At 42.2% G+C, this 13,870-nt stretch overlaps 1 protein-coding gene and 1 long non-coding RNA gene across 16 annotated transcripts in view; one reads left to right on the plus strand and one right to left on the minus strand.

The window, feature by feature from the left end:
* The first annotated feature begins 797 nt into the window (after window positions 1-797).
* Window positions 798-13,870, plus strand: part of Nr2c2 (nuclear receptor subfamily 2, group C, member 2) — a 57,499-nt gene continuing 44,426 nt past the window's right edge. For 3 of the 14 annotated variants that reach the window (XM_087659067.1, XM_087659061.1, XM_087659059.1), the window contains exons 1-2: window positions 798-1,127; window positions 13,160-13,243. Coding sequence is in view for 2 of the 14 variants with exons in the window: in XM_087659059.1 (XP_087515185.1) it covers window positions 13,184-13,243 (60 nt within the window). In the remaining 12 variants the exon portion in view is untranslated. Of the gene's footprint in view, window positions 1,128-1,742; window positions 2,190-4,331; window positions 4,411-10,289; window positions 10,428-13,159; window positions 13,244-13,870 lie in introns of those variants that run through there. The other 11 variants (XM_087659071.1, XM_087659062.1, XM_087659060.1 and 8 more) reach the window with 6 other exon arrangements.
* LOC147994973 (uncharacterized) overlaps window positions 10,032-13,870 on the minus strand; it is a 39,395-nt gene continuing 35,556 nt past the window's right edge. The window contains exons 5-6 of one of the 2 annotated variants that reach the window (XR_015686849.1): window positions 13,129-13,375; window positions 10,032-10,305 (exon numbers count right to left, since the gene is read on the minus strand). This is a non-coding gene — a long non-coding RNA (uncharacterized LOC147994973). Of the gene's footprint in view, window positions 10,309-13,128; window positions 13,376-13,870 lie in introns of both variants that reach the window. The other variant, XR_015686850.1, reaches the window with a different exon arrangement.

Below are 13,870 nucleotides of genomic sequence, written 5' to 3' on the forward strand. Positions count from 1 at the left end.
CCTTTCAGCTACAGGGTCTGTAGGGTAGAGATAGATTCCCCCACTTTCCCGGGTGACAGGAAGGAGAGGGGACTGTGTTTAAAGTACTTGCCACCAAATAGAAATTCGATCAAGATTATGGGCAAAGTTGAAGTCACCCTACTGAAAGCCTAAATGTCTATTACAAAAAGCTTGAAGCATTTATTTCTAATGAGCAAGGTGTATGTGTATAATTAGATGGTAGAATATTTCCAATCTATACAGCACTGTGATCAAGGGGAGTGGATGAATACCGCAGGCAGGCACCAAGAGGGAACGACGGCACTTTCCCAAGCTCAATCAAAACTAACTGGAGAAGTAGAACCAAGAAGTTGTGAGATCATGGGGCTTGAGGCTTTTCAGAATGCAATCAGTGCATGCCAAAGCTGCTTTACTCAAATTGAGAAAGGAGGGGCACGGGACTACACAAGTCCGGGTTCCAAGGTTGAGCAGTTATTTTAAAAATGGGCCTGGGACATCTGCTCGCTTGCCTGGTCCGGCCCAAAGCAGACACATCCTCGGAGCTTTAAAATATAAAGCTACCATCCATCCCGAAGACTACGGTACCGGGAGCTCAGTGCACTCCAGGAGACCGTTCACTTGCAAATTCCAGGCGTGGTGCCAGGCAAGGGCCCGTTTCTTCCGTCTGCAAGCGGAGCCTACGGGATCTGCCGCACCTGCCCGGCCCAGGCCTACGGGCCTCAGCTCCAGCGGCAGCGGCGGCGTTCCGGTGCGCGCGCGCGCTCAGCCAATCGCGTGCTCGCCCGCCCCCCGCCGCCGCGGTGAGGCTGGCGCCGGGAAGAGGAAGAGGAACATTCGCCCTCCTCCTCCCAGCGCGCGGGCGGCGGCGGCAGCGGCACCGGGGTCACGAACTCTGACCTTTCACTGACAAAAACAATAACAAAGCGTGGTCCCTCCGCGACTCGGGCGGCGCCAGGGCCCGGCCCGCCGCCCCGCTCCGCACCGGCCCGCCGCGGCGTCCCAGCCGCCCGAGCCCCCGGGCTCCTGCCCTCCGGCGCCTGCCCGGTCCGCGCCCTGCCCTCCGTACCGGGGGCGCCTGCCGCAGACACGGGACCTGCTCCACGGTTGTTGTGGCACCCAACCCTGAGGTAAGAGCAAGCCCGTCGGGCCAAGTCGCGGCGCGGCGGAGGGCAGGCCTGCGCCGCCATGGAGGCCGCGGAGGCTGAACGCGGCCTTTTACCTTTGCCACGGGGCGGTGGCGGCGGCGGCGGCGGCGGCGGGCGCTTTGCATAGTGGGCCGGGCCGCGCCCTCCCCTCCCCTCTCTTCCACTCCCCTCCCCGCCCGCGGCCGTGCCGGGCGAGCTGCTGTCCTGACCGGGCCGGCCGCGCGCCGCGGGGGCGGAGGGGGAATGTCCGCGGCCCCGCCTCACGCCTGGCCCTCCGCCAGCGCCGCCATCTTGTCCCCGCGGCGCTGGCCGGCCAGGCTCCCCTCCGCGCGCGCCTGGCCTGCCCGCTTCTTCCTGTGTTCCCCGCTCCTCACCCCAGCACTCCCGCCTGCCGTTGGCTGCCACCCTGGCCCAACCGCCGTTTTTCCGGACTAGGAGGGTGGAAGGGGAGGGAGGGAGGCGTGGGCAGGGCACGACCTCCTGAGTGACGGCCGGGCTGGCCAATCGTCCCCTGTATAGGAGGGCCACGGCCTGCGGCGCCGCCCCCGGGGCTGTGCTGGTTGGCCCAGGTGGGAGAGGGAGGTCCCGGGGGCTGATAGTGCGGGGTGTGAGGCCGGGCGGGCCAGCCTCTGAGGAGCTCGGTGGGTCTCGGGCTGGGAAGCAGATGATGCTTTTTGAACCCATGGCGCGGCCTGTAGGGAAGAGCTCGTCGGCACACGGAAGCTCTTCGGGGTTCGCGCTTTCCTCACGACTCTGGACGGAGTCCCCATCGCGGGCTCAATTTCAATCAATGAAAGTGGGACACCAGGCCTTCTTGCCAAGCCGCGCCTTTCTCCTCAGCATTGTTTGAGGGACTATTCTCTGAAAATGGAGTCCAAGCTACTCTGCGAGCCTCAAAGTAATTTGCAAATGTAATGTTGCAAGTGTTAGTTTTTTCTTCTTACTGTGGTGCTGGGGACGGCCCTGCCATTGAGTAACATCCCTAGTCCCAAAATGGTGAATTGGAAAAATATAAAGAACCAACTGGAGTGGAAAGCTTATGAGGTGATTCTCTTTCCTTCGTTCATTAAACACAGATGTGCATAGTTTTAGGCACTAGGGATACTTCCAGAGATTCAGCTGACCTGGTCAAGGAGCCATTCTCCCCCCAGAGTTTTGGATGCTGAGGGGATACAAAGGCTCAGAGAATGGTCGGTTCTAGGGAAGAAACTGGACGCTGTGCTGAAGGATTGTGAGGGCATTAATTTAGATTGGATTCAGGAATTGGATTTAGATAGGAAGTCAGGCTTGAATAGATTTCAGGAAGAGCTGAGTTCTGGATAGCAAGCTTGAAGATGGGAAGGGAAGGCTTCCCCACACTTTGTTGAGTAAATTGTTGATTATACTACTGATAACTAAGTGTTGCATACTTAATTAGTGTATTTTACCTGAACTTGGCAGTTGGGTTAGCATAACCAGCAATAAATGAATTGGACTTCAGTAGACATTCTTTTAACATATTTGTTTTTCCCAGAGATAAAATTGATGCTATGAAGTTACTGGAAACCTCTGTTTATCAAAATTAAAAGCAAATTTTACAAAATATGTCAGCTTCCGTTGGAAAGTCTAATAACCAAAATATTTGTGTATATAATATAATAGGAAGGGCTGGCTAGCATGTAGGAATCCTCAAGTTTCATCTCCAACACTGCATAAGCTTATGTAGTGGTGTGCATATCTGTAATTCCAGTACTGGGGACATGGAGGCAGGATCAGAAGTTTCAGTGTCATCCTTGGCTACATAGAGTTTTAGGCCAGCCTGGGCTATAAGAGCCAGAATCCAAAATAAAATATTTGAAATTAAACAATAATATCCTTTAAATAATATTAGCAGTCACGGTTTTAATTCTTTGGATATTTCAAGAGCTCAATTTGTGTAAGTTAAGTGGTACAAACATTTCCAAAAAGAGATTGAAATAAGCTGTCCTAAAGTGTCTTGCAGCCCTCCCAGTGGGTTCTATATTGTGAATTTTAAATTTTTCCTGAATATGGGGTGATAGAATGTTCATGGAATAAAGTGACTCCCCCCAGAGCCCCAATGTTTCCTTTTTTGGATTTTCTCTTTCCAAAAAGCTGGAGATTTTAAAATCACAATGCAATTGAAATATATCTTTTTAGGATGCAGACCTTTCAGGTTCATAGGTGAGAATGCGCCCTGTTACCTTAGTTTCTGATAACACAGGAATAGTCTAATTGCAGCTTCAAGGCTGTTTAACCATAGAGGGGTGGGCATTCTAATAGGAGACACAGCCATCAATATGCAGCTGCTGTTTTTTCACTTTGTATCTAACTCCTTGTCAGCTTGTAGTCAATCATAATTAAAGGAGAGACTCATCCAGGTATGGTGGTGGTTCAGGACTTTGATTACCACACACAGGAGGCCAGCCAGGGCTACATAATAAGAACTCTGTATTGGGATTGGGAGTAGGATCTGTGTCAACAGTCTCTTCAATTTATAACATGAGTTCTGGGAATTTTGGAGGGTTTTTTTAGTTCTGTTTGAGATGTTGCGTAGGTTGGCCTTTTAACCATGGCCCCTAGTGATCTCCTGTGTTAGTCTCTGAGCTGCTGAGACTTTAGGCTGGTCTGTGCTACCATGGCTAGGTGGAAAAGTTTTTAATTCAAGGAGCCAAGTGACCTGGTGTGAGAAGGATCTTGGGTAGTGGAGTCAGAAAACTTGGTTCCAGAATCTTAAGTAAGTCTTTTTGAGGTTTATACATTTGTAAACTGGGGAAAAGGGAGCCAACACCAAGATGGAAGAGAGTTGCCCCAGTAACTGCAGACACGGGAGGTGAAACTGTGGGGAGATGGCATGTAACCTGCTTGAGTAGCTCCATGTACTGAGATCCACATTTGGATATTTGTCTTTGAGTTCTCCTGTGTGTCATCTGCTTCAAAGGTTTGAAGTATCAGAGTGGAGTCCAATAGGGATCATCTGTGAAGGGAGCTTAGCATCTCAAGGGGACTGAAGCCAGTCTGGGCTACATAATGAGTTCCAGGCTTGCAACCCTGTCTTGAAAAACAGAGTAGGAAATGGCCCTGAAGCTCATAGAAATCATCCTGGCACCTGATATAAATTCCCTCCATTTTAGTGTGTCTTGCTTTACTGCTGACTATGAAAAGCTGATTTCTTATTTTTTGAAACAGGGTCTCATTGGGTAGCCCTGAGTAGCCTGGAATCTCAAGAGATTCACTTGCCTATGCCTCTTGTGTGCTGGGATCAAAGGTAAATGTTATATCTCACTTAATGGCTGACTTCTGTGTGTGATCATCATCTGAAATCCATGTTTCTGTCACACACTATAGAAGATGGCTTTTTTGGTCTTTGGAGGTTTAACTTGCCTAAAGGCTGATATTCTCTGTCATTCTTTGCTATCTTGTTCTTTCCCCACAACCTTTGCCACTTTCTGTGAACTCTGGTAGCTAGGATACCCCTCTTCATTACTGAAAAGCTAGTGTTGAAGCAGGGAGAGCTTTCTACGTAAAGGTATGACAGCCAGGAACATTTTCAGTTGGTATAGCTCACAGTGATGAGAAGGAGGTGTGTATAAGGGAACTGAAGCCTAACTCAGGACATTGGCATGGGCATTTGTTTAGGGATAGTTTAGCCAGGTTCACCCTGGCATCTGGGCATCTTGGGAGAGATGAAAAGTGAAATGTTAAGGACAGGAAATGAATAAGTTAGTCCAGACTTTTAACTGGACTTGATGAGGCAGTCTTGGATTTTATAGAAAGCATATGTCAGTGAAAGTCGGTTTCAGGGCAAAATATGACTTAATAGACAAGAAAAAGTACCTTCCTAATAATAAAAGACTTAAAACCCTTTAATAGGTGGTAATATCATCTATTTTGTATTTATTGAGGATAACCCCAAAGGTTTTTTGGAAATGTTAGAATGTAAATAGAAAGGAATTTCATAGCAAGATTACTTTTCTCCAGTTTGGATTCATGGGAGATGTGGAAGAATGTATTTGGGTCTGGAGCAAAGGGTAGGCAGCTCTTAGGATAAATGAGGCTGATGGGACTGGACTCAAAGGAGAGCTCTCCAGGAACCTTCCTGTTTACCTTTACTGCTCTGTGTAGTAAGAAACAGCTATGCAGGAGCTAAAAAATGTTCCTACCAAGCTACCAGTAGGTGGCTTTACATTCTAGCACTGGCTGATTGGATGCCTCTTGAGAAATTGCTCAATTCTGGAATACTTCAGTATGCATTTTCCCCAGGGCCTTTTATTCTACAGAGAATCTGATTGTGTATTAATAGAACATGTCAGAAATGACATTTATATTGGTCACGGTCCTCTCTCCCACACCCCTATTCCTCAGTAATACAAGATTTACTAGGCTGATAAGGTGAATACCTAGTAATTATTGTTTTACCAAGTTGAAAAGCAGATGCCACAGTGATAGTATATCAGTACTCAGCTGAAAAGGTTGATTACTAGGATATATGTATTAATTTACTTAGTACAATTTTAAGAAATGAGATTATTATAATTGTTTTTCTAGAGAAGTATGAGATACCCCCTTAATAGGGTGTGTGATTGAACCAGGTGTGGTAGTGCATATTTGTGATCTTAGCTCTGTATCTTCCCGTGTGTGACAGGAGCATGAATGAATGAAAGATAGTGATCATACAATGATTAAGTACTACTTATTATAGTTGGCAACAAAAAAGAGACACTAAAATCTGGAGATTACAGAATGAGGGGCCTACCTCAGGTCTGAGGCTCCCGATGACAAGTTTGAGGCGAGCCTAGGCTACATAGTGAACTCCTATCCCAGAAAAGCAAAAACTAAAATGTATAATACATATAGTTAAAAAACAAGCAAAAATCATCTTTGATAAGCAGATATTAGGAGAAGAATAGAAAGTTAATGATAACAGGAGAGATGCATCAGATACTAAAGGCTGCTGGTACTATTGTTTTCTGGTGTAATTCTGTTAGTAGTCATGATGTTTAGTTGAACACTTTTGTACTTGCATGTTGTATTTGTGTGTATTTGCATATTCAGTAAAATTATTACTTAAAAGTGTTAAAAATTGCCAGGCAGTGGTGGTGCATGCCTTTAATCCCAGCACTTGGGATTTGAGTTTGAGGCCAGCCTGGTCTACAGAGTTCCAAGACAGCCTTCACAGGACTATACAGAAAAACTCTTGTCTCAAAACAACAACAGCAACAAAAGTGTTAAAAGTACCCTCACTGTTCTACTTACTTTCTGTCTTAACGATTCTGGTCAGTATAATTACTGTGTAGCTAAAATATTAAAAGTATTTTTGAATTCCTAAGAAATTGTCATGGTAGAACTGGATTATAAATTCCTGACAGCAGTACTTAAGTGTATAACATATAGAAATTAGCAGTTGTTTAAATTAGTTATTAAATGTTCTAGTCTATGATGAAAGAGAGAAGTAACTGATACCCTGTTACTGTTTTTCTTCCTTGGCTTTTTTGTTTTCTTGGGAAGTTACTTTGAAGTATAGTGTGATCTAGAGGTAATAGTGTAAGTTTTAAAGTCAGAGTGATATGAGTTGGAATACTAGCACTTCATTAGCAGCTGGCCCACTTACACATGTTTCCTTGTGTGTCCATTCTTTTGACTTCCTTGTTGGAGTTTGTGCATCATACTCAGGTGTGCTGAGGATCAAAATATACCTAGTCCTCCTTTTCCAGTTATTTATCCCTGGCTCATTCTAACAGAAACAGAATCAGTATCACCATTATTACACTTGAGTTGTTGGTAGAATGAGGAAGTCATCCACAGTATGAAAATGTTAGGAGCAGTCTCCACACATACAGATCTCTAGCAGTTCCCCAGGTGCATAGGAAGAACATGGCTGCGAAAGCTGCTGCTGCTGCTTTTCTATGCTCTCCATTCCTTGCTTTTCTGTCCCCTCAGGAATGTTATTTCTCCCTTTTCTTATTGGAAGAAGAAACTAGTCTCCTTTGGATGGGCATGATGAGTAGGAATATACATGACCCAGAGGCTAAGTGATCATTTGAAGTCTTAAAAGTGTCAGGATTTCGATAACATTGTGGATTTAAGCTTGACCTTAGAGGCATCTAAAGAACATGTTTTCTACTGAAGAACATTGGTATTATATTAAACTTTTTTATTTTTTTTTATGTCCTAATTCCAAATTCTAATCTGACATCTAATCTGTGGCTTTGTGTTTCTTCTGTCAACTAGATTTTTATTTTTCCATGAATATAAATAGGTTTTTACATGGGTCTGACCTAGGTCCTCTGAACATATGTTACAGATGTGTAGTTTGGGCTTCTTGTGGGACTCCTCTAACAGTGGGAGTGAGTGTTGTCTTTGTTTTTTTTTTTTTGCCTGTTTTTGGGACCCTTTTCCTCTTATGGTTTGCCTCATCCAGCCTTAATATGAGAGGAGGTGCCTAGTCTTATTGTACCTTGATATGCCATGTTTGGTTGATACCCCTGGAAGGCCTACCATTAACCTGAAGGGAAATGGAGGAGGAATGAGGTTAGTTGTGAGGGGGATACTGGAAAGGGAGGAGGGAAATTGTGGTTGGGAAGAAATAAGAGAATAAATAAAATTTAAAAATGTAAAAAGAAAAATAGGTTTCTAACAGAATATACTTAAAACCAAATTCTATCCAGTAGTCTCTCCTTTTCTTTTTTTTAAGACAGAGTCTCACTATGTAGACCAGCTGACCTTGAAGTCATAGGCATTGGTCTACCTTTAACTCCTAATTGCTGAGATTAAAGGTGTGTGCTATCATGACAGCCAGCCTGCCTGTCTTTTATTTTTTTCAAATGATCATTAGATACTGCTTTTTTTGTGTTAGGGTCTCTTACTGGAACTCACTATGTAGAACAAATTAGTTTTAAACAGTAACAGTTACTTAGCTCTTTTTTTCATTTTTTTAAAGACATATTTACTTTATGTGAGTATACTGTTGCTGTCTTCAGACACACTAGAAGAGGGCATCCGATCCTATTACAGATGGTTGTGAACCACCATGCGGTTGCTGGGAATTGAACTCAGGACCTCTGGAAGATTGGTCAGTGCTTTTACTGCTGAGCCATCTCTCCAGCCCTTACTTATCTCTTAAATTCATGGGCTAGAACATTTAGTAACTAATTTAAATAATTGCTAATTTCTAAATGTTAAACTTTCTAAATGTCAAAAAGGCATGCTCACTACATGTGGCCTTGATTTTTTTTTTCTCTCCTTTTTTTTTCTTTTACCCTGAGATGGAGTTTCTGTGTGTAGCCTTGGCTGTTATGGAACTTACTCTTCTTTAGACCAGGCTAGCCTCAAACTCAGATCCACCTGCCTCTGTCTCCTGAGTGCTGGATTAAAGGTGTGGACCACCACTGCCCAAACTTGACTTATTTTTAATTATTTCAGATTATACCCTAATTCAGCCCTTTCATTTTACCCAGCTTGCAGCTTAACATTGTGAATTATAGTTGGCCTGTGGTTGTTTATACAACATATATACAGTTCAGTCTTGGGTAAATCTTAAAGTATGTTTCACAGCTTTAGTTTCTGCCTTCATGTTTCTTTGTTTTTGTTTTTTGAGAAGGTAAAAGCAGCACCTTCAACAAATAGTAACTACAACATACTATGAGTTCCAGGTTCAATATAAACATTTTGCATCTAGTTTTGACAGTCTGACATGGTTACCATTAGAGAGATCAGCTTAGTGCCAAAGCCTCACAACAGGGAGACTTGGTCAGGGCAGTTGATCTCTTTTATCATGTAGATCCAGGGTATCTAAATCAGGCTGTCAGGCTTGAAGGCAAGTGCTTTTACCCACAGAGGCATCTCACTAACCAACTCCTCTTTAAGTGTCATTAGCTCCCCAGAGTTACTTCTTCCTTGGAACACTTACCATAGCCATTAAATTGCATCAGGTTGGGGTTGGGGATTTAGCTCAGTGGTAGAGCGCTTGCCTAGGAAGCGCAAGGCCCTGGGTTCGGTCCCCAGCTCCGAAAAAAAAAACCAAAAAAAAAAAAATTGCATCAGGTTCATCAAGGACAAAGGACTTCCCTTATTTTATTAATTCTCAACTTTCAGCTTATTGTCTGGTCATAGCAGTTACTTAATAAGACTTGGGCTATCTGGGACTTACCATATTTTTTACTTACAGTGCTGTGTCTTGATAACTCTTTTGGCAATTACTTGGGTTCTCGTCCATCAACATAACTCTGGGTACAATCTGAAGGTTAGCTAGACTGGATGAGTCATCTTTGGGTCTCTATAGCCAGAGTTAGCTGTGTTCTGTCCACAGTGCTTATTAATACAGCACAGCTGTTGGTTACTGTTGGTGGTGTTAAGCTTACCTCCACAAGCCAAGGCCTTTTCTTTTTGGTGCTTTTGATCAAAACCCAGGTCTTACGCATGCTAAGCAGGCTATCTTTCACTGAGTCACACATCTAGTTCTCCAGGTCCCTAAAAGCTTATTTCTGTAGTAATAGGTTTTAGTTTGGTTATTTCTAGATCTCAATTATGGAGTTAGTGACTGAGTTTTCCAGCAACCACTGTTCTGGAGCTTGTTATTTTGGGAAAGGAGATAGATGCCCTCTAATTGAAACTGATGCCCCATACTTTGTTCCAAAGGCTCTGAGCCCCATGCTTTGTTCCAAAGGCTCTGACCACCCTCTCCTGTATGCCTTTTGTGATTGTGGGATGTCCTGTGGTTGTATGGTGTTGAGAGAGTCTTGCCCACATTATCTTTATTTCAGGAGCACCTAGTTAAAGGAAGCCCTGCTTCCTGACATTTCCTGAGTGTTTTTTGTTTTGTTTTGTTTTGTTTTACTTTTTACATTGTGATGTCCTGAAAAAAGCAGCTTCCCTTTTTTTCTTCCTCTCTTTTTCTTTTTCTTTTTCCTTTTCCTTTCCTTTCTTTTTTTTTTTTTTTTTTAAACACAAGAGTAGGATTTGGTTTACAACACCCCATTTCTACCATGGTTAAATGCAGTTTTGAAATGCCCTCTAACTTACCTGCTCTGGTTGGATGAAAGTCTTTCTGTTGGAATCAAGGTTGTCTGCAGTTTCTCTGTTTGTTCTTACTTTGTCTCTGCTTGTTCTCTTAGAAGGCATACATTCCTCCTTTTGTTTTTTATTTAGCAGTTGATGGCTGAAGCTGCTTGGGAGGTAGAAAACCAACATTGACATCAAGAATTCCAGGAATTCAAGAGATGGTTCAGGAAGTGGGCAAGGCCTATAAAGCTGTGACAGTGAAGTAATGGTGGTAGCAAAAGAAAGGTAAATAGCCAGTGGTGGAATAGAGAACCTGCCATTATAGCTACATGCAGAAGGAAACCTGAGTTATGATGGCAGAGATGACAATTACAGATTAGGTGGTTCAGTTCATGTTGCCTGACTCATCACACTCTAAAACCTAATAGGCACATGGATTAAGAGCTTAAAAAGTGAATGATAACATTATTTAGCATTTATATAATAAAATACATACCAAGGTATTTTTAACCCTAGGGTAGGCAAAATGCAGGCTGCCAAAGCTGGCAGATGACTTGGGGTAGGTGCTTACAAGCCCAGTGGTGAGTTCAGGCTTTAGAACCCTTGTAAAGGCAGAAAGAATCAATTGCAAATTGCCCTCTTCACATGTACACCACTACATACACATGCACCCCCACTGTATGCTAATAAATAAAAAGGTAATACAAACTTCCAAAATATTGATCCATTCAGCATTAATATCATACTGCTATTCATCAAGACATGTTAAAGAATGGGCAAACACATTTACAAATGTATACACTTACCCAGTCAAATATCCAGAATGCTTAGCTTTTTAAAGCTTAACAGGTGTACTATTTCCTGACATAATATGTATGTGTATGTGTGTGTGTGTATATATATATATATATATATATAACATATATATATATTAGAATTATTTTGAGACTCATAACTATCTTAAGTTGATGGTCTCTGCAGATTTAAAGTGATTCAGGGTAGGGGTACAGTTCGGTGATAGAGTGCTTTCCTAGCAGGTTTAAAGCTGTGAATTTAACAATATAAAACAAAAACAAAAAGAAGCCCATAAAGTGGACCATTGCAATAAGTTTTCTGAGTTACTAAACTTGGAATTCAATGATCTATGGGGTCTTTTCAGGAAACCCCATAAAAAGATAGGTCTTTTAAAAGAATGTTCTAATATTTCTATATATTCAGTAATAATTCTCTACCAGTGTTTCAGTGTATTTAGAGTCACTTTTACTTAAACCACAGTTAGCAGCAGAAACACTGTTTATGTTTCAGAATTATAAAATGATTAGTTGTGGCTGTCTGGATTTAATTCTTGCCATTTGACCTCACACATGTAGCTGTGTGCTACAGCTTATCTGCATATCTCAAATGTTGCTTTCCCTTTTTCTCTAAGTTGGAACTAAATCATAGCAAGGACAAAAAAAAATCAAAACAAAATAGCAACAAAAAATAACAAAAAAGCCATTGTTTCCTGTTGCACTTTAAGAAACAAAAAGTTTTGCTTACTTAAAAAAAAATCAGACTGGCAATATAGCTTACTGATAGAACATGATTAGCATGTGTGATGGGCTCTAGTTTGTTCTTTAGCCCCATATTCCCTGAAAGAAAAGGCTTCAGAGTAAGAAGACTAGCCCCTGTAGCTCATGCCTGGCCATATTAAATGGAGGTGAATCACTGATGTCTGTGATCTGGTATCCTGTCCCTGTTGGTGCAGTACCTGTGCTTACAGGTTCTAGGTCTTTTTATGTTGTCAACCATAGTTTCACACTTCATTTACTACTCATCTAGGCAATGAAACAATCTAATTGGAAGTTAAAGTAATAGGAGCAGCTACCTAATAATGGGTAGAAAAATACAGATAATGGCCACAGAAAGCTTGGAGATCTGTGCCTCATAAGTAGGAATGCTATAGAAAGGTATTTTGTGAAACTATTGATTGTAAGCAAGCAAGCAAAAGAACTAATGGTACATCTGTGTATATTACACATAGATAAACTGTACAGTAACACTGTACAGTTTTATGTGCAAATTCAAACATAATTCTGCTAGAGCTTGTTTTCCTGTTTAGCCTGAGACCTATGCAAGTAATGAATTGTCCCAAATAAACCCTGGCTTTTGAAAAGTGTCTAGGGAATGCAGAGCTGTCTTGTTTGTGACAAGAAGACATAGAGAGTCAGAAGTGACTCTAATCTAGGAGGCTCTCAGGCTTTTTGGTCTTTCAATCGTTCAGTGATCATCCTCAAATTTTGCAAATGATGGCATCAATATTTTTTTTTCTATTAGTGGAAAGCTAAGGACATGGGGACACATACACACACACACACACACACACACACACACACGTACTCTTTTAATCTCAACATTTGGGAGGCAGAGGCATGTGTGGTTCTCTTGAGTTTGAGGCTAACCTGGTTTACATAAGTTTCAGGCCAGTTAGAGTTACACAGTGAGACCCTGTCTCAAATATATATTAATTGATAATAAATTGATTAGCATATTCTTTGTCTCTCTTTGTTGGTTATTGTTTGTCTTTCAGCCTGTAAATGAGTTGTGTAATCTGGGCATGGTTTTGCTTCTCATATTGCTACTAGTAATAAAAGTTTAGTTGATAACAATATAGCAAGCTAGTATTCTGCCCAAAGTTGACCTCACGGTTTTCTCAAATAGCCACCATTTTACTCAGTGTACTGTGACAAAAAGTTATGTAAAGATTTCACCTCTCTGAGTGGTTAAACTTGGAAGATCTGATAAGTCCCTTATTCCTCTGCATTTATATCTGCCAAGAGAAATTTCCCAATTAAAATGTTTCTATAAAAGTTGGTTAATTTTATGGCATATCTAGATTTGATGACCCTTCTGGCTTTGTTTCCTATAGAAGACATGGTCCTTGTAAGATAGTATCAAAGATGAATTCTGATGAGTGATAATTTTCCAGTAGCCTGGTTTTCCATACCTGATAGAAGTTGCTGCATTTTTCCAAACAGGTTCTCTAATGATCTTGCTTCACCATGGCTACAAATATGGAGGGGCTGGTTCAGCACAGAGTGGGGACCCAGCAGGTGGCTGAGGTGAGTGACAGGGGCTAGCACAATAGCTGGCACCCTTGCTTTTGAAAGAGTAGAAATCAGTATGCTCTGTGGTTTTCAAAACAGTCCCAAAGAAGTCAGCACATGATTCATATCCAAAGCAGGATGCTGACACTAAATAAAAATAAAAATGACAAAAGCAGCTGTTAGTAAGATTTTTCTGCATGGATAGGGTGGTTGTGTTTAGTAAGATGACTTGAAATTTTTATCTCAGCCTCAAGTCAACAAATCTGATTGTTATTGTGCAGTAATTTTAACTCTAAGGCTGTGTCTTGGTTTCTTATATACTTGTTACTGCACAATGGTAGACCAGATTGTTTAATCACTTGCTACTGTCCGCAATACAGGGGTGCTTATCACACCCAGTTAAGGAGTAACAGTAAGTGTAACAGTGTGTGCACTAGATGGCCCTTCAATGACAAGCATTTATCAGACAGACTAGGTAAGTATAGTGAGAAATTTGTGGCAGATTCTAGAGGGATTAACATGAGGAGAAACTTAGGAAAAGAGATCGAGGCATAAAACAGCTTGGTACCTGCAGGCAACATGAGGTGTAGAGGGGGTATAGTCAGGGCCAGACCTTGAAAAGTAAGTGTCATTATTCTATCA

Source organism: Rattus norvegicus, chromosome 4, assembly GCF_021556685.1.
Source record: "Rattus norvegicus strain SHRSP/BbbUtx chromosome 4, alternate assembly SHRSP_T2T, whole genome shotgun sequence".
Lineage (NCBI taxonomy): Eukaryota > Metazoa > Chordata > Mammalia > Rodentia > Muridae > Rattus > Rattus norvegicus.